The 27,843-nt window shown below is 37.8% G+C and overlaps 1 protein-coding gene across 1 annotated transcript in view; it reads right to left on the minus strand.

Annotated features, from left to right (window-relative positions):
• The window catches only part of CACNA2D3 (calcium voltage-gated channel auxiliary subunit alpha2delta 3), a 382,632-nt gene that overhangs the window by 133,715 nt on the left and 221,074 nt on the right, over nucleotides 1-27,843 (minus strand). The window contains exons 12-13 of the mRNA XM_058032041.1: nucleotides 6,783-6,861; nucleotides 2,390-2,523 (exon numbers count right to left, since the gene is read on the minus strand). Of these exons, the coding sequence (XP_057888024.1) occupies nucleotides 2,390-2,523; nucleotides 6,783-6,861 (213 nt within the window). The remainder of the gene's footprint in view (nucleotides 1-2,389; nucleotides 2,524-6,782; nucleotides 6,862-27,843) is intronic.

Below are 27,843 nucleotides of genomic sequence, written 5' to 3' on the forward strand. Positions count from 1 at the left end.
AGCACTAGAGATGGCCAGGGAATCTGTCTCTGAAAATAGCACTCAGGCAGCAGCCCTCAGCTGAGGCAGAAGCAATCCTGGTTTGGTAAAAGGTTCTCTTAATTTCTATTTTCAAGTTTTGTATTGTATATTTTGTATTATATACCCTAATTTATCCTATTTCTTTGCCTGTTGGTTTGGGGTTTTGTTTGGTTTTTTTGTGGTTTTGGTTTTTTGGTTTTTAGGGAGCTTTTTTGGGTTTTTTGTGGGAAGAATGACTGAAGAGGGAGGAAAAAGGTAGTTTGCAAGGAAGCAGATAATGGCATTTACTTTTTCTATAGTTTCTTATAGAATCCAACCCATTAGGGGCCTGAATGGAACTTTCATGCACTTAAAATATATGTGTGCATGTATGTATATGAGTGCAGGCATGTGTATATATACATAATATATTTATATGTGTGTATGTGAGAGTGTGTTCACAGTGACATTGATTAGTTTAGTCAAGAGAGTAGGAAGACAAGAGGAGATAAAGAGAAGAACCTGGAAGTGTTTTGACTGCATCAAAAGACATTTTGTTTGGATTTAAGCAGTTCTGTTATTCAAGATTGTAACAGCTCCATTGTCTGATTTTCTGGTCTTCTCAAGATTCCATCTCTACACTCCCTCTAGTGTTCTTAAATCCACTTGCTTTTACTCAGCTCTGCTGCATTCAACTTAGCGTTTCACACAACATTATGTTGTTAATTTCCCTTAGCTTTTCCATAACCTACAGGAGAATCCCTGAAAGTTAGACTTTTTATGAGTATTTTAATTTTAAAAAAAATTTTACCCAATTTTTATGAGTATTTTTCTCCCTGCAAAGATCGAGGAAATACAGATTAACAGGCAAAAGCAAGAGTAAAGTGTCAAATTAATTCTGAGTCAGCAATTTGTGCTTTGTTGGTGGGTAGAGGGGATGACTTGGTATGGAGAAAGGAGGAAGATTTTGTTTATGATACTTTTAATGAATGATTCATAGGCAAAGAGAGAGAATTGCACCAGGACATCACTTACCTGAGTGTCTTCCTGCTACTCTCTCTAGCAAACACGAACTCCCTTCTACATTCACACACTGACTACTACAAATGTTTAAAAAATATAAAGTGAATGAGAACAAGATTCTCCTGGTCACCTCCCCATTTCATGGGAAGCCCTGAAGGCACAGTAATAAAACATATTTTCTGTTCATCTGATCGTATGGTTCAATAAAAGGAAGAGAGCAAAGGGGAGATGGATTAATATGTTATTTTTTAAAAAGGAAACAGAGATAACCTAATTCCTTCTAAAGCAATTAACTTTTTGTTTCTCCTTTACAACTGCAGTTTAAGTACTTATTTTTCATTACCCATGGTCATAAATGAAGACTAGAAAAGGCCTAAAAAATTGTGACAATGAAATAAAAGCTCTATTCCCAGGGTGGTTTTATACAGATTTAAGGCTGAACCATCTAGAAGCAACACAGACTCAAAACAAAAAAACCCCACCAAATATCAGAATGAAGCTGGTGAGATTCTCCCACCTTACCCATCAACTGAAAATTTAAAACAGCAAGAAATAAGCATCTGCATCATGAGTAATTTGTGATCTTCTATCCATTATATTGAATATTTGGCATCTCCTGTACTAAATGGCAGACATTTGTACAGACTCTTGTTCTATGGATAATACACTAACCAAAATATTTTAATTGGAGCAAAGGAAATATAGTAAGCAAAAGAAAATAGATAAAACTCCATTTCAGACCAGTCCATGAAATTGAACAACTTTTACCTGCAAATCTGATGATTTACCACTCATGCTACAGAAGTACCAAAAGAGCTCAGTCACTGCATAATAGAAAGTTGTGCCTTAACTCTAATGTTTCACAGCAGTGTCAAGTTAAAATTGGATAATTATTACAATTATTTTAACATATCACCCATTCAATACATTTCAAAAGGAAGAATCTTCTCAATATTCTTCCCCAAGTTATCACAGTTGGATGTTAACTCGCTTTTCTACACTAAAATTATTGATTCTTGTCAGTCTGTATCTTTATACCCACATATTCACTTACATGTTCTAAAACATATAGAAAAAATGTTTACTCAATAGAATCAATATCTGTTCAATGCCCATTTTTGATTAATAAAAGAAATATAGGTTTGGACATTACAAACTTCAAAATTATTCTGTAACTTTTTTTTTTCAGTATTTTATATGTAATTTTAATGTATAAATATCTGCTAAAGCTCAGTAATATTGAATTATTTGCTTGTGGCGTAAAGATATCTGATCCCAATTCTTACACTGCACATTCCAGTGACAGAAAGCATATTCATAATGAGAGTTTTTAGCACAATATTTCTGGTTTATCATGCAGACTTACAGTGCTGTCAATGTATGCTTCAGTCCACACGACGTCGTGCTCCTGGTCAATGACCTTTGGGCGGCTGAGGACATGGAGATATTCCATAACGTTCTCCTGCACATCAGCCAGGGTAGAGATCTGAGTGAAAAACCCTGTGAAAACACACAATTCCAGGTGAGAAACCAGAGAGAACAAATAAAAGAGGTTTTCAAGAAAAAGTATGATGTGGTGTATTTCTGTCCTGTTTTCTGCTTATTTCCAAAGAGAAGATACAAAGGAGGAATGTTTCATCAGAAGCAGCCTCAAACAGTAATAATTGGTGTAAACAGATGCCTGTGAAACCTTTGGGCAGCCCTCAAGGCCAGGGTTCCCAACACTGCTATCAACCACTGCACTGTCTGTACTAAACTTTTATTTCAAGACCACATTTTTTGTTTAATGGTTTGGGCTTTTTTCTTTTAATGCTGTCTGCTTTAAAATTTAGAACCAGTATTATCTTTGCCCAACTATATCTCACCCACTTCTTCACATTTCAAGAAGCATGATGGAGCAGAACTACAGTAACAGAATGGTCATTGCATGTGCTCTGAAACATTCATCCCTACACAGTGTGACTGAAATTAAAAAAGCAATATGTAATTTAAAAATATGGCAGGTCGCAGAAAACGTAGGCTACAACTAGAATGGTGTGCTTAGGGGATCCCAGCCTTGTGAATGCTTTAAAGCATCTCTTCCAACCTGACAGCACTGAGAACAGCAGAGCCTCAGCTATTTGAGCTGTCACCACTCCCTTTCAGTGAGTAGATGTCGAGTATCCTCACACATCACAACCTTGGCATCTGGAGCCCACATCATGCAATAGTGATGAAGGACTGACAAATTGCAAGGCTAAAATTTCATCAGGCCTTATTTAAATGCATCACTTGCCTTCATTTACTTTCTGTTAATGAGAACAGACCAACATGAAAGAGGCCTCACTACAATTTTAATCATTTGACAAGATCACAGCTTCTGTGGAGCTGCAATATTGAGCTTGATTAAGCTCAGCAGAAAACATGGCAGCTGCAAAGAACTTCTGAGTTGTGTTTTTGTAGATGGGGCAATTTTGGCAAGACAGTAAAGATGGTCTGTCTGAATCTAGACCTTTCTGAATCAATACACCAGGCCATAATTCAAATGCTACAAAATGGATGTTTCTGCATGAATTTTATCTGTGTGTGAATTAAGGCACAGTGAAAGAACAGACATTTTAGTAGAGATCTAGAAAATGAAACAAGTTGTAGCAGTATCCTAATGGATATCTTCAACTTGATAATAAAGGAGAAGGGATGCATTGTTTGTGGTTTTTTAAACTAATTTGATTATACTATGATCTCAAATATTCCTAGTATGGCATTCTTACTCATATATGCTATTCATACTGTTAAAATATTCAATATTCTAAGGCATTTTATTTATTTGGTCCTTTTAATTTGGTGAAAATGTCAATACACAGTCAAGATAAAGAGTTGCTCTGAGCTCCTTGTGCACAGCTGCTGAGGCCATGTGAGCAAGAGCAGCAAGCCCATGCTCTAGTTTCTGCATGCCAACACCTGCTCCTCAGTTCCCTGGTGTGTGAATTATGCCACCTCAGAGCCCCCTCACAGTCAGCACTACCTTTTTTCCTCCTCAGCAGGAAAAAAACTCACAAAGGAAATGGGTAAGATTTGGTAATGACAAGCATGAGAGATGTATAATAATGTGGTAAAAGACAGACACTTAAGCTCTGCATGTGGGCTGCCTTTCCCCATTACACAGTCCCTGCATGTTTGGCTTGTTTTTCTCTAAAATGTCCACCATTAGACTGATAACTTTTCAAAATGCCTCCAGCTGATTTTTACATGGAGTGCAGTTTGTTTCCTGGGCACTGTGCAGAAGAGACACAATGCTCTTGCATATGATACAACAGCAGAATTTAAAAATCCTCTGGGCAAGGTCTAAGGAGTGAATTCATTGTTTCATGCAGCTGTAAAAGCCCCATGGAGGATCCCCCTTTCTCTCTAGGAGCCTTGGAGCAGGTGAACAGGCTCAGTGACTGGCTGGGGTCATGCTAATAATGGGAATGGATGTCAGGGGGGCTTCCTGCACAGAGCTCTCCTCTGCTGACACAATGCTCCATAAACTGCTCCAGCTGGGGCACAACCTGCCTCGGGGCTCATCTGTCCTCTGCCTGAGCTGGAGCCACCATCAGCTCCCCGACACATGAAGCATTTCTCTCTGTGTTGCTCTCTCAGCCCCTGCTCCGTTGCGCTGACTGAATCCAACCCTTTGTCCATTTTATACTATGCCAAGCACAGCGATGACCTGGGACAAAACGTTTAAAAAACCAAATAAGTAAAACAGAGCCTGTCAAATTGCTACTGCAATAGTGAATTTTACTGAAAAAAATAAAATTAACCCCAGCTGTTTGGTAAGCAAGTAATGCATTAACTCTCAGCTTTATCTCTACAGCTTTCTGCTGAAAGTGATGCTGAGGAAAATGTCCTGCCGTTTCTAAGTTCTAGATGGTACTGCTAACATCTGCCACATGCACACTCAGGACTAGGAAATTTCCACCTTTGTTCACTTCAGAACCTTAGTAAATCCTGTTTTCCTTAATATGCACTTGCTTATGATACAGAAGAGTAAATCGCTGCAAATTCCACAAACCGTTCTAGAGGGATTTTGGGGATCTTGAATGTTTTAATGTATTTAAAATGGTTGGGTGTTTTGCTTCATTAAGCAAGCTCCCTCTAGATACGCCCTACTTAAACAGAAAAATGTAACAGAAAAACATGCTTGGGGTTTTTAAAGGTTTCACAATCAGAATTTAGAGGCTGAAGAAGTTTTGCAAGGTGGTGTGAATTTCCCCTGTGACCCATTTTGAGGGAAAGGGCTGCTGAACACAGTCCAGTCAGCTGGAAACCCTGAAAACAGCCTTCATCTATGCTGTGCTTCCAAGGGGAAAATCACTGCAAGGAAAATTGATTTTAGGGTCATTCACCCTCAGTGACAACAACAAATTTTGGCCCGCCCACACAAGGAGTAAACTGCAGTCCTGCTATTCAGCCAGTCTTTAGACCAGCTTTACTACACTCCTCATCTGTTGTGCTGTAATCCCTCATTTCACTGAAATAAAATGGACAAGCTGTAAGGGAAAACTGCAAGGAAAAATCTAAACCTGAACTGTCTGACCATGACATGCTGTTTCCAATTGTGATTTTCAAAGCAAAAAAAAAAAAAATCTATTTCATTAATGATTGGAGGTAGAAGATTTTTTACATTATGAGCTATCAGAGAGCAGGTATTGTAACTATTAAACTGAGAAGGAAATAAATTTATAGGCATAACAGTCATTAAGCTGCTTAGTTGATTCATATGAGTAAGACTCTGACTCAAAGCAACATGGCTCTGAAAAGAACAAAGTGGTCCTGAAGAATGACAAAGGTGACCACTTTTCCCCTGTGGGAACAAGGAAGACGTGGACCAGATGATCTGCTAAGGCTGCCTCCATTGCCTGGTCCTAATTTCTGACTTGCTGTACTTAGATCTTTATGAATTTGCAGAGCTGGGCTAAAAAGTTAAAAGATTTTGTTGATTAAATTGTCTTCAAAAAAAGATGCTTCAAAGGATTCTTATACTATTATTTAAACTAAATTATGGTGTAATATTAGCTGATTAAGACAAGACTTCAAACTGAGTAATTTCCATCAGCTGGACATAACAGTAGTTAAAGAAATAATGACTAAATGGATAGCACCTGATGCAATTCATCATAATGTAATGTGGCACAATGGAAAAAAAGAACTTTTTTTCTTTCCAAGAGGAAAGAAAAAGGAAAACCTGAAGATTAATTGGGGTTTGGGGCTGTTTTTTTCCTGAATCATTCCTACTTGACATTCCTAGACAATCCTTTTACTGCAGCATCTCAGCGTTTTAAATGTTTTAATGCTCTTTTTCTTAAAGGATATAAACCAGTTTTTTTCAATTACACTGTCAGTTTCTCAAGGGACAGGATGTCTGGTGTTTTACACACCATGCCTAACTCAGCAGGATTGTACCCAATGTTCTCAGAAACCAAACTCACTCTGAGTAATAACAGATAGAACAAATGCTTTGAAATTAGTTTGTTCTTGGAACAAAAACTTAAGACCACATAGTTCAAAAATTTCATACCTATTTTAAGGAAGAAAATTTCAGACTGGGGGGTTTTTGCTCTTTAAATTTTATGTTACAAGATAATTAAGTATTTTCATTTTCTGGGAAAAATAAAACAACCCATCCTCTGTGGTTAGTTGCCAGGGACACCATATCTGTAGAAGGGTCAGATGCGCAGGAGGGCTCAGCCCAGGGGTTCTGAAAACAAGGATTGCACAGAAGAGGGTTAACCAACCTTTGTTAGCACAGGCCATCCACTTCAGGTTATCAGCAAATGCAGCTTCTCTTCCAATCAGATAGGTAAAAATACGGACCTGAAAGTAAAATGCAAAAGATAAATCAATTACTACTGCATTTAAAACATATCCAGTGGAACTTCAGATACCGATGTGCAATTCACAGGACAAACCCTTCATAAGAAAGCATTACTGGTTAAGAAGTACAGTAGCTTAAAAATATATTTCTGCCAGCAATGTCTTCCTGACAAAATATGGCTTTTGTTCTGTGTAATAGAATGGTTATCTTTTTGAATGTGTTTAATATCTGACCTTTAACTACAGCTATGCTTAATATGTATTTAAGAATAAACTAAAATCATTGGAGCAAAAAATGGTATGTTTCAGACAAATCTGTTCTGTACTTATGAATTCAGAAAATTTTTATTATGTAGGGAAAGAGGCATTTAACTAGCAAATACTTCTGTGGATAAAGAATTTGCAACATCAGGCAAAATAATTCCCCTCAGTTTTCAAGGTTCATATGACACAATATCATTGTCAACACAGAGACAGGTACTCAGAGGTAGCACTTTAATATCATTTAATTCATTTTCAAATTAAACAAAAACTTATAATTTTTCCTGCTAGCAAATGATTACTCATTCACAAATTATAATATTTGTAGGATAAACCAACTTTATACTTAGTTCCCATAGTTTTTTTCCCCACAGAAGTAGTTATAAAATACTCTGAAAGTCTCCCTCTTTACTATCAGTTGGGACACCCCATTTTCTCACTGGTCTTTTATCCATTTTCCTAATGGCCACATCCTGTTTCTAGGCATACACAGCGCTTTGTGTTATCAACATGCCTAGAGACCAGATTCCAATCACAAAACTCTCCCCAGTCTCTCAAACATAAAATATGCACAGCACTGAATTGTGATTTATATGGTTTTAAAAGTCCGCACACTGATGGTGTAGTGTTGCAAGTTTGAGCCCAAGAGTCTGCATAATCCAACTCTAAAACTCTAAAGAACACAACATTAAACAAAAGAATGGTGCTTTTATACATTGTTGATTACTATGAAAGCATTAATAAAGAAATTCTTTGTTCTGCAAAGACACATGAAAGTGCACAGTGAGATTTATAGTCTCAAAATACAGCATAAATCACTGTCATGTTTTATCTTCCTGCAAATGATGCTTGAAAATAGCCTATGATGAGACTGAATACTCAGAGAGATTTATACTTAATGATCTGCTTTAATCTACAGAGAATCAAACTAGACTGTGTTCCTAATAAAAGGAGACCAGCCTTATCTAAACAGATGAGCAGTAAGCATGATAACAGGCACAGGCAGCAAAATAACCTACAAAAATAAAATTTCAACAAACTGGTAACATGGATCACCATGAGGAATGGGCTGTCTCTAGGATATTGTTGCAAGGATTTCAATGATTTTTTGCTGATTATATTTTCTATATCTAATTTACTTAATTTTGCTAGAAAATATTTTAAGCATTACAAAAATCTGCTAATTGTAATTACTTGAAAAAATAAAGGAATCTATGAAACAGAGAGCTAGAAGGTGAGTAATCCAGATTTATGTAGTGCTGTTTCCTTCCCTGTCCCAAGGTAATGTGTGCTCTCCTCTTCACACTTTCCATGGTACATGTTATACAAGTGATGTTTACCATGGACAGCATGAAGAAAAAAGTCTTTTATACAGTGAAATACAAATCACACTATAATTTTAAAATACCTTTTCTATATCGTTCAAGAATTAATAAAATTACTATTATTCATAGCAGTATTGTAAGAAAATAGCCAAGACAGGATCACAGAAAGGTATTTCAGTTAAAATTACAGCCACTGATACTTTCAAGTTTCCTTCTACATTGACCTTAGAGACACATTAATAGGTATTGCAAATATTGTTTAACACAATTCTGTTCATTCACAATAGTGAGAAAAATCCTCAAGATCAAGATTGTCAGAAAACAATTCTGATTATTTCTCTACTTCTAAAAGTTTCATTTGATCAGGTCGTTGAACCCACCAGCATAAACTTAATTCACTGTGAGCTTACAGTGAAAAGCATTAACTAAACACTGCAGCAGTATCTCAGAATCACAGAATTAACCAGGCTGGAAAAGACCTTTGAGATCATTGAATCCAACCTATGACCCAACACCACCTTGTGAATCAGACCATGCTAATAAATTATTAGAACTGGTAACTTGCATGAATAGTTCTACATTCTAAATCCCAGTTTTCAAAACAAGCTTGGTTCCACACACCTTTTAAACTAATTTTAGTCTTCTGGATAGGTGTTCTGTGTGCTAATTCTGGATGTATCACACCAATAAACAGTTACTGTGGCCACAGATTTGTTTACTGCAGATACATAAAAATATAACTAAGTCAGTATTACAGAAATACTACATCAATTTGGGAAGTTCAAACTAGTTCAACTGCTGTCCATGGATGAGACCTGTGCAGTGATGGGCTACTTATGGTGCAAAACAGGACACACAGCATTGTAATAACCACTGAAATTGTCATTGTGCATTGATTACACATTAATGACCAGATTTAATATCCATCCATATTCTTAGATCCCAGGTAAGATATATGTTGGGAGGTAAAGCTGTTAATAGTGACCCCTGAATTTTCTTCTTATACATGTGAGGTAACTGAATGGAAAGTGTGTCAAATCAGTCCTGCTCTGCAAAATGATTGCAGAAAATGCTTTTTTTACTCAAACAACCCACATATAGCACTAATACTGTGTATTCTGATGATAAATATGTATAGCATTATAGTAAATATGCATAGTAAGTATAAATATGTATACTGAGGCATATGATTAAAATCTCTGTAATTAATAATAGATTAGGAAGTATAAGGTGTGTCTGTCTCATTCTGCTGTTTTTATTGGACCTTGGAGAAAATAGAAATAAAATAAAAATAACAAAATAGAAACTATTAGCTTTAATAGATATGTGCAGTATGCAGACACACACTGATGCACCTATGTTGGTATCTCATGGTACAGCAGAATGTTGGGACACTAAAGCTTCCTTTGAATCCATATGGAGAGCATGTTCAGTCAAGGGAGACTGAGTAAATTCAAAGTTGTTATGGGCACATCCCAGAAGATCCAGTAACAACATTTACATAGTCTACCTATGCTCTGGCTAACTGAGAATAAGACAAATGAGAAAAACACCTTTGAATATCCAAGTGCTGTGACTGAATCAAGAGACAACTTCCATCAGAGAAAGAATCAGCTTCAGAGGGTGTAAGTGCCTCTCTGGCAAAAAGCGTTATAGAAAGAGAGCCCTTCAGTCCTGGATAATATTGAAAGCTTTACAAGATACTTGAAAGAGATACCTGAATCAAAATATTTTCTGTGCCTGACCTGCAAAGAATTATATCAACTATATTAAGGCTTATCATGAGCTATGAGGTTTGGAGAAAGAAAATATTCTCAGGCAGATGCACTAGTCTTGAATTACTATATTCTATCTACAAAACTGAAAATTGTAGATGTCAGATTCACTGAACACAAAGCAAAGCTTACTCCAAGTGCAAAAACTTTAAACTTTCACCTTTTCAATTGCACTTGCTTTTTCTGCACAGTAGGTGCTGTTTGAGCCAATGTTCACAGAATATGGTGTGAGAGCTGAAAGAAATTGAAAGGACAATGGAACTAGAAACTTTATTAGAGCTTGTGACTTTCTCACTTCATATATTTCTGAAGCAAGTGTTGAATGGCAAAGAATACCATTTGAGATTGATGTATTTTAATTATATTTAGAACAGCAGCTGTGGAAACCTCCCACATGTTACCTTCTTATTATGTCTTATTCCTGACCTGGAAGGGTCACTCACTGGAAAGAGACCCCATTCAGTTCCTCTTCTCACTGAAAGATTGCTGCAAAAGCTCAAATGGTTCCAAACTGTGGGATCAAATTCAGATTATGCAACCAACTAATTTCCACAGCGCATTTTCTGATGGTCACCTTCTCTGCACTCTGGTCCACACCAGCAGTCCATACTAAACCAGTGAGAAGCACAACATGCCAGCAGCTGTCACAAGCTGTGTTGGCAACTACTCCCATCTACACAGCAGAATTAACCAATATTAAAGCATCAAACCTCCAAGCTCAATAGTTCAGACAAAACTGAACATTAATCTTGCACTGAGTGAAACACCTGGATCAAAAGCAGATACATAACTGCATTAATTATTGGTATTTTTATCTGGCTTTCTCTCTGGTTTTCCATTCTTGTTGCCTTACCTAGGCACAGATCATGGTTTGTGCAACATAAGGGGTTGCTCTCTAATCTTTGTTGCAGCCCCTCAGATTTTGGGGAATAAGAGAGTATTGTTAGCAGATTTCTTGCATTTACAGCCAGGGAATAGGAATATTCTGAAGCTTGAACCTTGAAACTCCAGCTAGAAAGTTTATCTAAAATCTCAGAGATGCATACACTCAACCATTAGTGAGGAAAGCTAAGAGTGATGACTGCAATGACAGCTATTTCAGTGCTAAGCACTCCATGTGAAATATCCACTGAACACTTCCATCCATTATGTGTGGGCTAATCTGCAGTCCCTGGACTGTCCTCACCTCTGAAACTTCATTAAACCTGCAGTGTAGGGAAGAGAATAGGGACCTTCTCCCATCTCTCTTAAGCAAGACAAGTCAATCTGCAAGATTCTACGCAATGAAACTGTAAATTCATATCTTTGTGCCAAACAGCTGCTAAAACAGTATTCCCAGAAACCTTAAATACTGTGTGGGATGGGAAATGGGACTTCTGCTTGAAGCTGACAGTGCAGACCTCTGTTTGCAGCTGCGAACTATTTCATGGACACCTTCAGCAAAACAGCCTTTCCTTTCTGGCTCAGCAAGAAATAAAAATAATCCTGTGGCAAGAGCTATGGAATTTAAGTGGGATATAGGGACAAAATTCAAGTTCCCATAGTGATAATCTGTGGTGGCCCAGGAACACCTCAGCTATTCTCTGCATGGAGGAGCAAATGGACTGACTGGGAACAATGGACCAGTGTGAGACCAAGTGATTGTCTGAACTCCTAAGCAGCCTCACAAAAAAGAATTGATTTAACTGTTACAGGGGCTCTCAGGACAGCTTTTCACAGGCACCTCATGCTTCCCACCCAACATCACACTGGGCTTGCCAACACCTCCAGATTAGTCTGCAATACCACTCTTCTCCACATAGTCTCATCCTCCCAGTCCTCTCTCCCCAGAATCCTTTTGTACACTTCACCTCAGAAGACTCCAGTGGGAAAAGGGGGGATTCTGTTGGTCCCTGTGTTAAGGAGATGGCACAACCCCACACTTTCCTGTGAGGAAGGGTCTGGATGCAGCCATGAAGGATTTTGAGAGATGTACTGGATTCACTTATAATCACTAAGATCCACAAGAAAAAAAATCTGAACAGGCCCCAGGTCTCTGCCCAAGAAACCTTTCCAATCTGAAAAGGGAAAAATGCTGAACTTGTAAAATGTATCAGTGTGAGATGTATTATAGGTACCAACTTTTACTGATACACACACAATCAATCCAAAAATAAACACAAATTCCAAGTGTGTTCAGTGCATCTGGTTGTTGCAAAGGACATAACATACAGGGCCATGAACAGGGATGGGAAAATAGAAATATAAAGTCACTCTTGAACCTTCAATTTATCCCTACATATTTTCATAGTGCTTTTAAACTTCAGTTCACTTTTTTTTATGAAGTAGTAAAAAAAAAACCAAAACCAAACAACTGTTTGCATTGAGAAGTTAACAGGAAATTCCAGGAAGACAATGATCTAAATGAGCACACCAAATTCGATGGAGGAGGGGTGCAAAGCCCTGTGATGCAGTGTAAGACAGCACTGCCTCAATATCTCCTGTCCTGTTGGGGACCTTTGCCCTGTGAGGTGCTGAAAGCCTCAACTTGCAGCGCACTCAGAGCAAGGAAGCCATGAAATTGAAGACATTACCTCATGAAATTGAATCCTGAAATGTTAAGTTACTCAGTAAAAGGTTCTTCGTTGTTAATTTTCCTCCCGCTGTATTCAAAATACCTCTTCTGGGAAAGTTTACATTTATACATTTCCTCATGTTTTTTTCTTCCTGAAATTGCACGCTGTATCCAGACAATTTTATAATAACGTTTTGTATTACAGTGACATCGAAACTCCGCACATTGTACCCTAAAAACTGATGGGGCAGTTAGCAGTAAGAAATCCCAAAAAATGGAAATGTCTATGTCACTGCAAAACAAGATGTTGTAAGCAAAGACTGCAAGAACATCAAGAAGCTGAGCCCTGCTTGCCCAAACATCCACACCCCCAACAGCTCTTAGCATACCTCAGAAATTCCTGCAGGCAAAAAGGAAAAGGGTGCTGCAGTTAATCCCTGGGGCCAGGGGACAGCAGCAGTGTCACACTCACCTGTGAGCAGCATTTCTGGATCTGCTCTCTGGGCCTAGGGCTGCTGGGAGTTACTTTTGGAAAACTCAAACAAGCCCCGTGTTTTACATGAGACATCAAGGGAGGATATTTCTTCCAGCCCTGAACATGTGCCGAAATACTTTGCTGATTTACAGAAAATCAGTAAATTAAGATTTTCATATGATTTTGAAAAAATGAGGATTTACAAAGAATAATTTCCCACTGTGAAAATTCACCCAATACATAAGAAACACTGCTAGCAGGGAGAGATGGGATTATGCTGTTTTACACTGTGCAAGGACAGAGGAGGTGATGAGAAAGTGACCAGCTCAAGGCTTATTGTTTCTCTAAAAGAGTTTGATAATTGACATAGCTGTGAAAAAAAAAAAAAAAAAAAAAAAAAAAAAAAAAAAAAAAAAACCAGGATTTTTACATGGGACACAAGTTTTAGCCATTTTACACGCCCTTGATTATTGGTCACACTGCACTGAATAAGGTCAGCTCCTTCACAGGTGGCACAAACAGCACAGCAGGAGCTTAGCAATAAATAATATGCAAATATGTGGCAGAGCAAATAGGTTAAATGCTATTAAATAACCATTTAGGAGGTGGTATTTAAAAGCAAAACAAAAACCTTTGACAAAATAGGTCTGATAAGCATCCAATCCATTCTAACTCTCTTTCCTGCTTAGTGTGCAGCACATGTTAATGACGGCAAACAGGCAGCCAGTAATGTACTGAGTGTGGTACAACAATGTGTGGCTTGAATGTACTAAATTCCTCTTAGCAGTTTAACAAGTCAATTCAGCAAACACAATTCTCACAGATTTTGATAATATTAAATTCTTTGCCTAAGACCATGTCTAAGAACTGACATCCCAAAGACTACTCTTCAAAAAAAAAAATCCAAAAATCTGAGATTATCCCAAACCAGCTTGTTGCCTTTAATGTAACTTCTATTTTCAGCATGAGCTATAAGTGTAACAAAATCTTTGAGCCCCATGGGGTTGTGTTATAAATATTTCAGCTATATGAAGAGCGTGAATAAAATCTTTAAACAGCCCCTTCAAATATTGTGTAAGTACTACAAATTATTACTGAAGAACTATCTTAGAATTACTTTCCTGAGTTTAAAAAAATTATTTATTCTGCTTTTTATATCATTCAACTGGTACATCCAACCATGGTACAATGACTTCAATTACATGGGGTATAGGAGGGAGAGGAAAACTTTAACTCACTTTTTTTAGGCTTTCAAATGTTACCTGACATCAGTTTTCTACCATAACAACGTTACTATTTCAAAGTAAAATTAAATAGATTTATTGGAGCTAGGAACTAATTCTATGCTATCATCTGAAAAGCAAAGGAAATTTTCAATTCCATTCTTGATTTCCAGGATTCCAGGTCAGTCATTACAAATCATTAACAAGTCAAGCCTCAACGAACTACCCAAGCATAATTCAACTATACCTAATATTGACATTCTTCAAAATCCTGGAGGATTTGCTGAAATGTAGAACATTCATTTTCTTCCTTAAATGCAAAATAGCAGCCTAAACAAATTAATTTGTCTGGACGGAGGGAAGGGGAAGGGATTAGAGCAGAAGCCATGACATAACCAACTTTCTTGGACCTATCTGAAGCTCCTGTGGAAAAAGCAGGCTCACACAATTCCTGCTACTTCTCCACTCAACTTCCTTGTGTAGCAACTAATTTTTTTGCAGGAATGCATGAGAAAAGATGAAAATCAGACAAAATTCTAAGTAACCAAACACTGCCAACGTCTCCACTCCTGCTATTACACAGTTCCAGGATGCAGCACAGAACAATGGCAACTCATTTACAGTGTACTTCACCGTGCATGGTGCAGACACAGATTAGAGGATGACATAATGGATAAAGCGCTGCCCTTTCACCCTCGGGATTCTGTCCAGCCTGCACTCCTATCAGATAATGGCTTTGGCAATCTCCACCAGTCTCTTTTGGACACTAATCCCCACTACAGAGCCTCTATAATTCATCATATAATTTAATACACCTGGCAACTTTATCACCAGTTCATTCTTTTGTTACATAATGGCCCAAAGTGAAGTCAAGGGTGGTTAATGCTCTGACAACCGGCTATTATCTCCCATAACAGCTGATGCTGAGGGGATTATTGCAGTCATAAACCATTTTATAAAAATTGGCAACTGGGAAAGCACTGTAAGAAAATAAGGTGATATTTAGAAGTTTTATCACTGATTTTCTACCAATCTGTAATGGAGTTTCTAGCATCCAAAAAATGCTGGAGAGGAAACTTGAGATTAAAGCTACAGATCGTGAGCCAAGAAACTGAGGCCTCAACAAGCTGACAGTCAGAAAGGTTTGACTGTTTTGAGGTTACAGACACCTTTTGTCTTCCTTTTTTCCCCTCTGTCAAATATACAGTATATTTCTTTTTTATTTTGTCTCGATTATTTGGTCACCACTTCATCAGCATTCTTCCCTTTTCAGTTTGAAGTATTTCATCACTTTTGGTGCTCCAGTTTTAGACCCACAGCTTTGTTCACAGATGAACAAGGGATTTCAGTGCTATCCAGACCAGTCACTGAGGATATAAGAGACCCATGAGACAAGACAAGGGGGAGCTGCACTCAGCTTATTGCCAAAGAAATCAGCTCACTGAAACTGTGGGAAATCTTGGGAAGATGAGCAATTGAGGGTCAAGTCTGAACTAAAATGACATTAGCACACAAGCAAATAGGGAATTAGCCCACACAACTTCCACTGGAAATAAATATGGGTCCTGCAAATTGGTAAAAAGGCATTAAAAATGTCACCAGATAAAAGTGAGTAGAATATAATGTTTGTTTGGTAGACATCAGACTGTACAAGGATAATTATAGAAGGTGGAAGGTGCTTCTGGGCTCTCTGGTACATCACAGCTACATCTGTGCAATGTCATTTTGTATCATGCAGGTGTGTAGCAAGACTTGGATGCTCTATGTATAATCAACTGCTTTGTAGAAAAAATTTCACACCAAAAAAAAAATCATTAAAATAAATCCCTAGCCACTCCTGCTCTAACCAGGAGGCATTTCTAAAATGCCCAGTTTAATAAAATATGATCTATTTGCAGAAGTTTTACAGAATTGTTTTGAAGTGAGGTTCGTGGCTTAGGATATCAGTCTCTTTTCGTGCAGGCTTAAATTGAGCAAGCTTTCCTTCACTACAAGGAGCCATAAATCCCCCTGGCCTGTGCTTTGAACCAATCATTTTAGGTAAAAGTCCGTGTGGTGCTGATCTCCACTTTGTAAGCCTATATTTGGTCCTCTACAGCTGAATTTGATGACAGGCTTTATACCGACTTGAGCAGCAAAAGGTTCAGCTTCTAAGAATTCAGCTTCAACTGGAAGATTTTCATAATGTATCACAGAAAAGTGAACGAGGTCTACTCAGAGAATGCAAAGGATTTTGTGAATTGTAGATGTAACAGAATCATGGAATGATTTGGAAGGGATCCACAAGGATTATCAGAGTCCAAGTCCTGGACCTGCACAGGACAGCCCCAGGAATCACACCACGTGCCTGAGAATAAAACCAAACACTTACAAGAACAGCAAAAATTTGTGCATAGAATTTTAGGGTTACTTTACTTGTTCATTGAAATACAAAATCAGCCAAAGCAGAAGAAGCTGTAAACACAGATGCTGCTCTGATGGAACAGCAGACCCAACTGCTTGGCAAACTCTGGTAGGAAAATGTGCTTATTGTTGGACTTCCTGTGAGCAGAAACACTACAACCTCTTTAAGAAAATCTTTCTGAAAAGGCTGAGTTAGTGGAGAGAAAAATGAATGAGATTTTACACAAAAACTGTCTGCTATGCTGAAAAATATTTAATCCTTCAGACACTATATATATACAGCCATGAATTGTTTGAACCTTCAAAGTGCTACAGCAGGAACATAAAATAGACATGAAATTCCTTTATCTTGACATTTTAACCAACTGAAGCCAATTGCTGCTCAGACTGTCACACTATACCAGTCAGTATTAAAATTGCTATGCCTTTATCTTTGATTAAAAATTAAATGTACTTCTTTATAATTTTTGTAGCCCTACAGCATCCATGTGTTCTCACAGTTAAGTGAAGTCAAACTAAATATTTAATACACCATTCTAATTAGCTACAAACTATTACCTGATTTAAGTCTGTAAATGAATGTGAAAAGACTCTGGAGGCCTAATGTTAACCTTCATCCACTCCAGCTATAGGAGAGAAATTACAGGCTCTAATTAGACTCTTTAAACTGCAAAGAAATAGAATTTTCATAACCAGCTTATTAAAAAACGAAGACCCCCTTGGGACAGGGCAAATTGCTTCTACCCTGATCCGCTTATCCTTGTACAACACCATACAGAAGACTCATGTTGTCTGACTTGCAGCTCATATTTCTCCCAAATTAATGAGCACTCAAATTATTCCAGCTGCCCCCTTGGCACGGGGAAAAATTGAAAATCCATGGCTGCCAAGTGACGTGTATAATCCAGCTGCTAAATAAAATGTGCTTAAGGGGACACAGCTGTCGAGGTGACTATTTACATTAAAATAAGTCCATGGATACAGAACAAATGTCTAAAGACAGAAACAGTGTACAGCACTTTGTTTAACCCCTGAATTTAACCAGGTCACCAAAATTTGCAGCATCATTTAGAGGCTAAAGGCAAGTGCATGATCTTTTGACCTTATGATTTATTTCTTCCAATTTGTCTAATCTTGGACAAAAATTCTGATTTTCTCCTGGAAAATAGGTAAATTCAGAGGAATCACAGTAAAGAGCAGAATTCACGTGACAGAAAAGACAATTGATTTTTCAAAACAACCCTACTTGAGAAAAATACAAAAAGTTTAACTCCATTTCCTGCTCTGCAAACATGTGCAGTGTGACAATAAATATGATCTTTGAGGAAGCAGAATAGAAAATTATACTTGCAGAGAATTCACGCAAACTTGGGAATCAAAAAGAGACTGTTAGATTATTTTTTTTTTTTGCCTTAACCTACACAGGCTGCCAACTCACTTCCACATGAAACTGAGGATAGCAGGTGTCATCTTTAAACCACTAAATAGTGTAAGAAATCTGTTCTCTAAGAGTTAACTGTATTCTAAAGTACTCTAGGATGCTGTGATTCAAAGGCCACATTTTAAATGTTATAAACCATGACTGTAACCCAGTTGACCTGAACAGCACTGTGCCAGTTAAATACATACCTTGGAATAATAGGGGCCAATGCAAAGTTTCTCTTTACTAATCAGGAATACTTGGCCAGAGGACACCTTGGATCTAGGACCATAATCTAAACTCAAATTTTTACAGTCAAAAACATTTGCTTTGTTCAGCAAGTGCGTGTGAGGCCCAAGTTATACCAAAATGTGTATGCAAGCAAATCCTAACAAGAATAGTACAGAACCCAACTGTAGAGAAAGTTCAATTCTTCAAAGGTTTATATCTTTCAGCTTTCACCAGACAGTTTAATTTGAACAGTTACTATTACACAAGCATTTTTAACTATGGGATTAGGAGCTGAGGTCATATTTGGAAAAAAAGATAGATAAGTAATATATGTTTCAATCAATGAAGCCTGATAAAATTTCCCATGTATTGTTGGAGAAACTAATCAAATAATTTTAAAATATTAGTGAATATTTCTAAAGATCTGTGAGTAGCAAAGGACATGCCAAGGACAAGAAAAGAGAAACTAATTTTTAAATATTTTCAAAACCAAGGAAAAAAATTTGTAGAATCACTTCCTAGATTTTACTACCCAAAAGGACTGTAGAAAAAGTGATTAAACAATTAATTCACAATCATACACAACACAATAACACGGAAAGAAACAGCCAACATGAATCCAAGAGTGATTGTGCTTAACCAATCTTATTTTCTTTCATAACAAGTGTCTTTTGTACTGCAAAGGTAAAAAGAGGAGGAGAACGATATCCTGATTAAATTCTCTAAATATTTTTAAATTGTGGCCATCCTCACCAATCCTCAACTCATGGGCAACATACCATCCATGAGAGCTTCCACCTGGGCCTGACAAAAATAAGGCACAGCATATTACATGCTCAGTGATGCTGTTTCCCTCCAAGGACTCCAAGCCTAATGAAATGAACATAAGGTGAATGCACTTCTCAGACAGATGTGCTCTCAAAGTGGATTTATTATTGTCATGTTAGGAAGAGAATTTGGAAAAGAGGGAGAGATCCGGCCAGTACTCAATAAATTGATTGAGCATTTAGATGAAGAGAAGCCTTAAAAATTTGTCAAATGACATGAAGCCGGAGGTCATTCCATGCCTCTTGGAATATAGAATTAGAAGGCCAATGGCTCCTGGCCTGGATCAGGAATGGTGTGGCCAGCAGGAGCAGGGAGGTCATTCTGCCCCTGTGCTCGGCACTGCTGATGCCAAGCCTTGAATGCTGTGTCCAGCTCTGGCTCCTCAGATTGGGACGTTGAGACACTTGAGCTCATCCAGAGGAGGCAATGAGGCTGGAGAGGGGCTGGGAACACAAACCCTGTGAGGAACCACTGAGGGAGCTGGGGGTGCTCAGCCTGGAGAAAAGGAGACTCAGGGGTGACCTCATCACTCTCTACAACTCCCTGAAAGGTGGCTGTGCTCAGGTGGGGTTGGTCTCTTTCTCCAGGCAGCACTGACAGAACCAGAGGACACAGTCTTAAGCTGTGCCAAGAGAAATATAGGTTGGATATCAGGAAAAAGTTTTTTACAGAAGGAGTGATAAAGTGCTGGAATGGTTTGCCCAGGGAGGTGGTGGAGTCCCAATCCCTGGATGTGTTTAAAAGAAGCCTGGATATGGCGCTTGGTGCCATGGTTAATTGAGGTATTGGGGCATGGGTTGGACTCTATGATCTTGAAGGTCTCTTCCAACCCAGTGATCCTGTGAGAATTCAAAACATTTGGGAGCAACAGAAACAGTCTGAAATTAACAGGATTAAATTTGTGTCAAAAAGTATATCATTGGGAGGGGAAGTTCTAATTCATGGATGAAAGATGAGGAAGAACTTAGTGTAACACCAGAAATAGATCTAGATTTCTGAAAGAAATTCATTGTGGGTCAAAAATGGCAAGCTGCAGCAATAAAAGCAAATATCAAACACTTGCTGAATGTACCTAAAAGAAATGGCAATAAATACTTGGCATGAATGCAAGGTAAAGGAAGTGGTTATTCAGCCCTACCTGTGTACAGGAGAAATGGAAAAAGCTTTAGCTGGACTTGGTGTGCACTGCAGGGCCTGAGGCAGTTAGAAGGGTCTGTGATAAGGAGGAAACCTCCATGTACACAAGAACTGGGTTTTTTTTTTTACTTACCATTAGCTATACTAGGTAATTTTAGAAGCACTATAACTGAGAATGTAATTTAATATTAAACCGCATTTTACATAAGGCTACAGACATTGTAACAAAATAAAAAAAACAGGTTTGCTTCATCATTCTTCTCTGACTGCATCCTGAAGAACAACTTAGTTAAGCACTGTACCAAGGGTGACTCCAGATACTCTGGTTAACCCTTTTAGAGTGTTAACAAAAGAGTGAGAGGTTTCACCTGTGAATTTGAATTCATCCATGTTTCACTATTTGCTTGCTAAACATCAACAACAGCAGTTGAGGTGTTTGTAAAGAAATACTTTGGCTTTTTTAAACCTGATACTAGACAGAACAAAGAATGAAGACCCTGAAATACTGGGGACATCAAATACAAAAGACAACCTAAAGAGGTCCATCCTCTGAGCTCAGAATTAAGTCAGCTTTTTTCTCTAACATGACTCACAAGCTATGCTCCAAGTCCTGCAGTTAATTATAAAAACATGCTCTGTTTGCTCTCTCCATTTTCACTGCTGGTTTTGCATTGTCCAAACCATCTAAAAGTATGCAGTGATGTCACCATATGTATCATGGAGAAGAAAAAACAGATGAGTACTCTATAAACACTCTTCATTCTTAAAACATGTAGCCTAAACAAAGGGCTTCCTCTCCCTTCTTTCAGAGAAACAAGGGAGGAAGGAGAACTGAGAACCAAAATGAGGACAGTGAGCACCAGCACACTTACACTGAATTTGCATTTGACATTAGGAAACACAGGAAAATTAAGTTAGTGGTGAAAAATAGATATTTTTGACACTGAGCAACTGATTTCTTAAAAATCATACTACATCACTGTATTTAATTTTCCTGCAAGCAATATTTTCTGGGGAATAAAACTGAATCCATTCATAAAAACCCATTTTCTGACATTTTACTGCCTCCATCACAATGCCTATTACAAGTTCTAAAATCAAATAAGCAACTCCAAACTCTAGAACATTTGTAACACACAGAGTCATTTAAATATCTAAAATATCTCTAATAATTCTGTAATTTTTTAATGCAGTTGCTTAATGCTGCAGAAAAAGTAAGAGACTCTTGGAGCAGGGATGTAAAGACAAAAGAGCAGTGTGATGCCCTCAGAGCCAAGAAGAGAAAGAATGAAAGCTGGGAAATAAGACAAAGACAGGATTAAAGAATAAAATAGTTTACTGCAGAAGGAAGACATTACTTCTGAAAACTGTAAAGGGCAAGGTTGTAAAAATTGCAAACTGCACTTAAAATGAGACATTGAGAGCTGTTAGTGTGATGAAAAGAGTAAACATCATTAATGCAATGTCAGGTAACACAGGGTCACAGTGCCCAACAGAGACACAAACAAAATGCAATAACAGAAAAGGTTAGGAATTCAAGATATGAGCCTAAAATTATACCTTATTCTTTACATAATATATATGACATCATATATATATATATATATATATATATACACACACACACAGGACTTCAAATAAAATGAGAGCAAAAAGCTAACACAAAAACACAGAAGAGAGAATAGAACATGTGGACATGGAATCTTTCTCTAAAAATTGTGCCTCGGGAAAGGGAATAATAGCGGGCAACAAATTAAGACAGATTTTATTCAACATTTTAATGAGACAGTCAAAAGAGGAAAAGGGGTTATTCAATCAGAGGTGGAATTAGGTTAATTAAGCCAGACAGCACTGAACACGTGGAATTAAATCTCTGCCCAGCTGAAGCTGAGGGTCCAGCAGTGCCAGGGGCCCTGCAGCAGGGACAGCTGGCACAGAGGGAGGGGAAGCCCCAGGATGGATCCTCACCCTGGCCCGGAGAGACGGGAGATGCAGGTGGGCACCAGAGGAGCAGAAGCGGCCAGCTGGGGGCAATGAAACTCCAGGAGCCCTGGCTGATGCCAGAGCAAGGAAGCAAATGCAGCTCCACTAAAACTGCTTGCCAATCTGTCCGTCATCCCTTCCTGCTCTTGTGTCCAACTCCACAATTCCTCTGGGTTTTGGCCACTGCCTCTCCCTCCACAGGAAAAACATTTGGTGTCTGCACTGCTCCCTGTCACAGCACACACAGCCTCTAAGGACTGCTGTATTTACACACTGATCTGAAATAAAGATATCTGAACTGAAAACAACAGCTATTCTTGAATAAACCCGTACGTGGCAACGTAATATAGAGCAAAAATTCTGATCTTATCAGTTTAATCTCCTTGGAAGGTATGAGGATAAGGATACCTGCATGTGAAATTCCAAAAAACTCATCCAAATTCTTATTAATAGACACTTCTCAATATTGCCAAGATTAGGCTGTGGTGCTCTCTGTGCTACAAAGATACAACTTTTAAATATGCTTTTAAATCACCCTTATGCTCCCTGGAAGAGGGAGCAATGAAGATGAGGCCATGGATAGAAAAGCCCCTTTATTATTTTGTCCTTGTAACATTTACTCTGATGTCAGCCATACTGCTGAAGTGAAGCACACAATTATGTTGCCATTACAGTCACTGAAATCAGATTTTGTTTTCTCAGATTTTTCTGGACAGCTAATTTTTATTTATTAAACCTAAAAACACCCAAAAGTTTACTTGAAGATTATCCACTTCAGTAAAACTTCATATCTTTTCTTCATATATTTTTAAGCTCTACCATGCCAATAAATCCAATAAATGAGATAGGGGCCCAGGGTTTCACTGAACCAGTACACGTATAAAGCTCACTCAAGTACAGGAATCTCTCAGAAGAATAATTACAACTTTCAAACAACAGTGCATTCATTTGAGACAGCACACAGACACTGTCATCCCTCAGTTTACAGCTGCCAGCTTTGACACTCTTGATTTCATTTTCAGATCAACCCAAAGGCCCCAAGATGCAGTTTAGGACGGACATGAAGCACCCACCATATTCAGGTAACACACACTGCAAACACAAGCCACACACCAATCTGCATGCCCTTTCCAAAACCAGCTATTGAAGAGTTTTTACTGCCAAGTGCCTTCTCCTACAGTGCTCCTGTTCCTAACTCTTAACACCATCTTTCAGTGTAGTTGTTCACTGTCAGACCTCTTCTAAGATGAGGTATGTTCCTAGAATTCTGTAATTTCCCATAACAGCAAATTTCCTCAAGTAACATTCTTCTGAAATAATCACTAGAAATTAAGTATATAAGTGTAAAACAAAATTCAATGCATTGCTTAGACAAGAGGTCTCTAAACATCCCAAAAACGTTGGTAGTGCAGGAGAGCTGCACATGGACTGCCAAAGTGCTTTCCTTTATTTGTTGTGATTGTGCATATGGAGCCATTAGTCTCAGTCAGGGGTGTCAGCCCTCTCCTCAGCCAGCCTCTGCCATTGATTATCTGGGCCACTGTCAGAGGGAGATTAGGACAGGGCTGACAGTTTGCTGGCTGATGGTGAATCAGGAGAAAACTCACGTGATGCCAGTACACTTCAGGGAAGAAGTCAGCTTATGCTCTGAGAAGGATCTGTTCCCTTTCTCTGCAGTGCATTCCTGTGTTTGTCACACACATCAGTGACACAGGAGCTGCCCCTGCTGCCCTGGAACCAGAGCTGAGCCCTGCAAAGGAGATTTCTGCAAGGGCAGCTAGCCAGGGAACTGCAACCATTTGTTTCACATGTACCCTTTCTACCCTTTCTACTCAAAATCAGGTTATGGCAACATATTCCACACAGAAAAGTACATTGACTCAGTTCCACAGGACATTACAGAATATAATTCCTACATCAACTTCAAATGAAGGTTGATTCTTTCAACCCCAATAATGTGAACAATGTCTATTTTAGTCTCATCAGATTACTCCACCTGTAAAAGTGTTGAAGCTACCCTGACCTTAATTCAAAAGAGGCTTGCAATAGAGCATTTTACATTAGAAACTCTTGTTCCACCATCTGCCTGAAATTGTCCAGAACCAATGACCTTCATAAAAACATAATAGAAGAGCCATCTTATTATGGAGACTTTGAGCAAAGCAAGTCCCTCAGACTCACAGAGACAGGAAAAGGGTTTGTTGTTCTGCTGGCAACTTAATATTGGTTTAGCTATTTTATGCAAGGATGCCCAAGGCATTTTACTATTACCTATATCATAAAAATGTAATAACAAATTTATAGAAGGCTCAATAATTGGATAGGTGAATTCACTGACATTTTGCCTCAGGAGATACTGCTTGAATTTTACACCACTCAGAAAGCTGACACCCAGACTATAAAGAATAACGCAGGGATCTGGGATTCAAAGGCCTAAAATCTGGGGGTTTTCCCTGCTGGTAAAGTACAGAAAGTGTCTGCACAGCTCTGTCTAATATCCTATTCACTGTGACTCAGTAAATGAAGAGCAAATTTTCCTATTTGGGGCTGCCTTTTTAAATGAATACAAGTTATTACTGAACATCACAGAAACACAGAACTGTATGAAAAACCAGAATTTGTGTCTACCAGGAATTTTTGTGACTATCAGAGCAGCATGTGGGTATGAACATTAACCAGTGTGACACTACAAGAGAGAAATATATTTTAAGTAGTTGGTGCTATTTCTGGCTTACTTCATGAAAACATTGATCCACTTTCATGCCTGCTAAATAAAACCAAAATAATAACTAATGGGTTTTTAAAATAACCATTATTTTAAAACTAGGGTGCTAACATTTTTCACAGGACAAATAAAACATACAGTCCTACTTGAAAGGATTTAAGCAAATGAAAATAGCAAAAGAGAAAAGTACTTCAATGTTTGAATTTTAGTCTGTTCTATGCCTAGATACTGGTACTCCATACTGACCAGTGAACCTGTATGTGAATTTGCTATAAAAATTCAAATTATTGTGTGTACTATTGTTTTGACAGCTATTCTAAGCAAGCAGTCATGGATTCATATTACTTTCTTACTGAAATTTGTTTTCAGCAATAATAATTTATCTGGTAAATTTTATTTGCATTGAATTTTATAAGGCTACTTTAGCCCTTAAGCTGTCTAATAAGGCAGAATTAAGCTTATCATCTGATTGTATGAATATGTGACATTTTCTTTCTAAGTCTTAAAAGAAATCCCTTATTCAATTGAATTTTCATCCATTCTTTAGTCTTGTTTATTTCCAGGATCTCAAAGCAGACTGTTCAATCTCAGCCTCCTCATTGCTTTAACTGGTTTCTGTCCAGTCCATTTTTCTAAAATTATTAGCTCTAATTTTACCAACCAAAAATTTCAATTGCTGCACTTGGATCTACATTTATCAGGACAGACATTTTCTTCATCTGTTTTTGCACAAACTCTATTGTCTCACCTTGCTAAAGTCCTTTTTTTTCAACTCTCTGTTGACACTCATGATACTTCTGCCCTTGAGTACTCAGTACAATTATTTATCTGCTAAACTGCTTCCTTTGCTGACCTGAATGACACAACATGAAATTTCACAAAAAAACAAACCTCTAAACAGGAAATCTCAACAGAATAATATTTCTCACAATAGAAAACTATACAAATGTTGTAAGGTCTCTTAGGAATAAAATTCACAGTCAAAATTACAAGTCTCAAAAGAAGAAATTTATTTTCTAAAAGATAACCCAAAGCCAAGATTTAAATTATGCTGATAGTATAAAGCAAAGCAAGCAATTTTTCACATGTACATTTCATGTCAAATTTTACTCTAGTCCTTCAGGATTAACATCACCACTGCTATTTCATGCCATTTCTTCCACCTACCAAACCATAGATTATTTCCATATAAAAGTAGCCATTAATCAAAATTTTAATAACCAATGTGCTTTAATTTAGTAACTCCAGAGCCACTATACAAACAAAATGGGTAACAGTTGATTTTTAGTCTAGGTTTCACTGTTTGATAAAACTACTGAAACAGGTGAATTGTTTAACTCTAAGGGCTAGAGGAAATACTGTATCTACTCTTTGTTTTTCCCTTGCCCATGTCTGTCTCTTTCTTTAAATAAGAAACCCTTTTTAACCTTTGATTTTGTTTAGGAGTTTGAGAATCACAATGCTAAAAATGTATTTCTAGTTAAGATTACAATTCAACCATGACATCTTGTCAGGATTTATTTATTTCATTAAAAGGATTCAAAATGTGTTTGAATAAATCAAACAAACTGTGTCTGATCTCAAAGAAAAGCTGCATCACCACTTCTCCTTATGCTCACTAATTAGCAGGGGGGAAAGAATTTTAAATGCTCAACCAATTCAAAACCTAAAGGTTGAACATAAATGAATTGCTGAAGACCTGGGAGAGTCTGTTTCAACACTGATTCCCCACCAAGAACTCAGCAGCTGGATAAAACTTCAGAATCTCCTGTGAATAAAATGTTTAGGTTATGTCTTAACTTACAAACATGCATTTTAAAGCATCCTGTCCTAAAAGATTTAATTGATCTGTCCCCTGTCCAAACAGCAGTCCCCACCTTCTTGCATACTTTGGCATGGGTTGGGGGTGCTAAAACTGCACCTTTCATGCTCCTCTCCTCAATCAACACATAACCCATTATAAACATCTCAAAGTCCAGCCTGGCAGCCATCCCAAATGCTCCAATCAAAGACATTTTGTTCAGGTTTATCCATTCAGTGTCAGGTTTATTTTTGTTATTTTTTATGGTGATTTTTGTCTCTGCTAGCTGTAGAGATCTCAGAATCAAATGGGCCACTAATCTAAACTTCTACAGCCAGCTATTTATGCATTTCCATAGTATATTAAAACTCATATGCAAAACCTTGGCTCCACTGACACAGCCTGCATGAACATTTCATTTGCAGCTGGTCAGATACCCCAGATGTTGCCCATTCAACTGAGGTACCAATAAGTTAAATAAAATTAACTTATACGGACAGAAATGCAAAAAATGTGCAAATTTGGTGGGTTTATTCATCCCTTCATTTAAAAGAAAGCCAAGATACGCAAAAGCTCAAAGGCTCAAGCAGTGTGTTACCCTGAAAACAAGGCAGGAATGGAATTCAGATCTCATTTCTAAGCCAGGATCTTCAATGCCTTTTATTTGTTCAAATAAAACTCTGTGTTTTAAGCACGGAGCAGATTTCATGTATAGAGTGTTTGCAATCCACAAAACACAACATTTGGGCGAAGCCAAGGAGCAGAACACATAAAGGGAATGGTGTGAAGCTTTTCATGAACAAGGTTCCTCACCACAAACTCTCCTGAAAAATTTTATTCG

Source organism: Melospiza georgiana, chromosome 11 (assembly GCF_028018845.1).
Source record: "Melospiza georgiana isolate bMelGeo1 chromosome 11, bMelGeo1.pri, whole genome shotgun sequence".
NCBI lineage: Eukaryota > Metazoa > Chordata > Aves > Passeriformes > Passerellidae > Melospiza > Melospiza georgiana.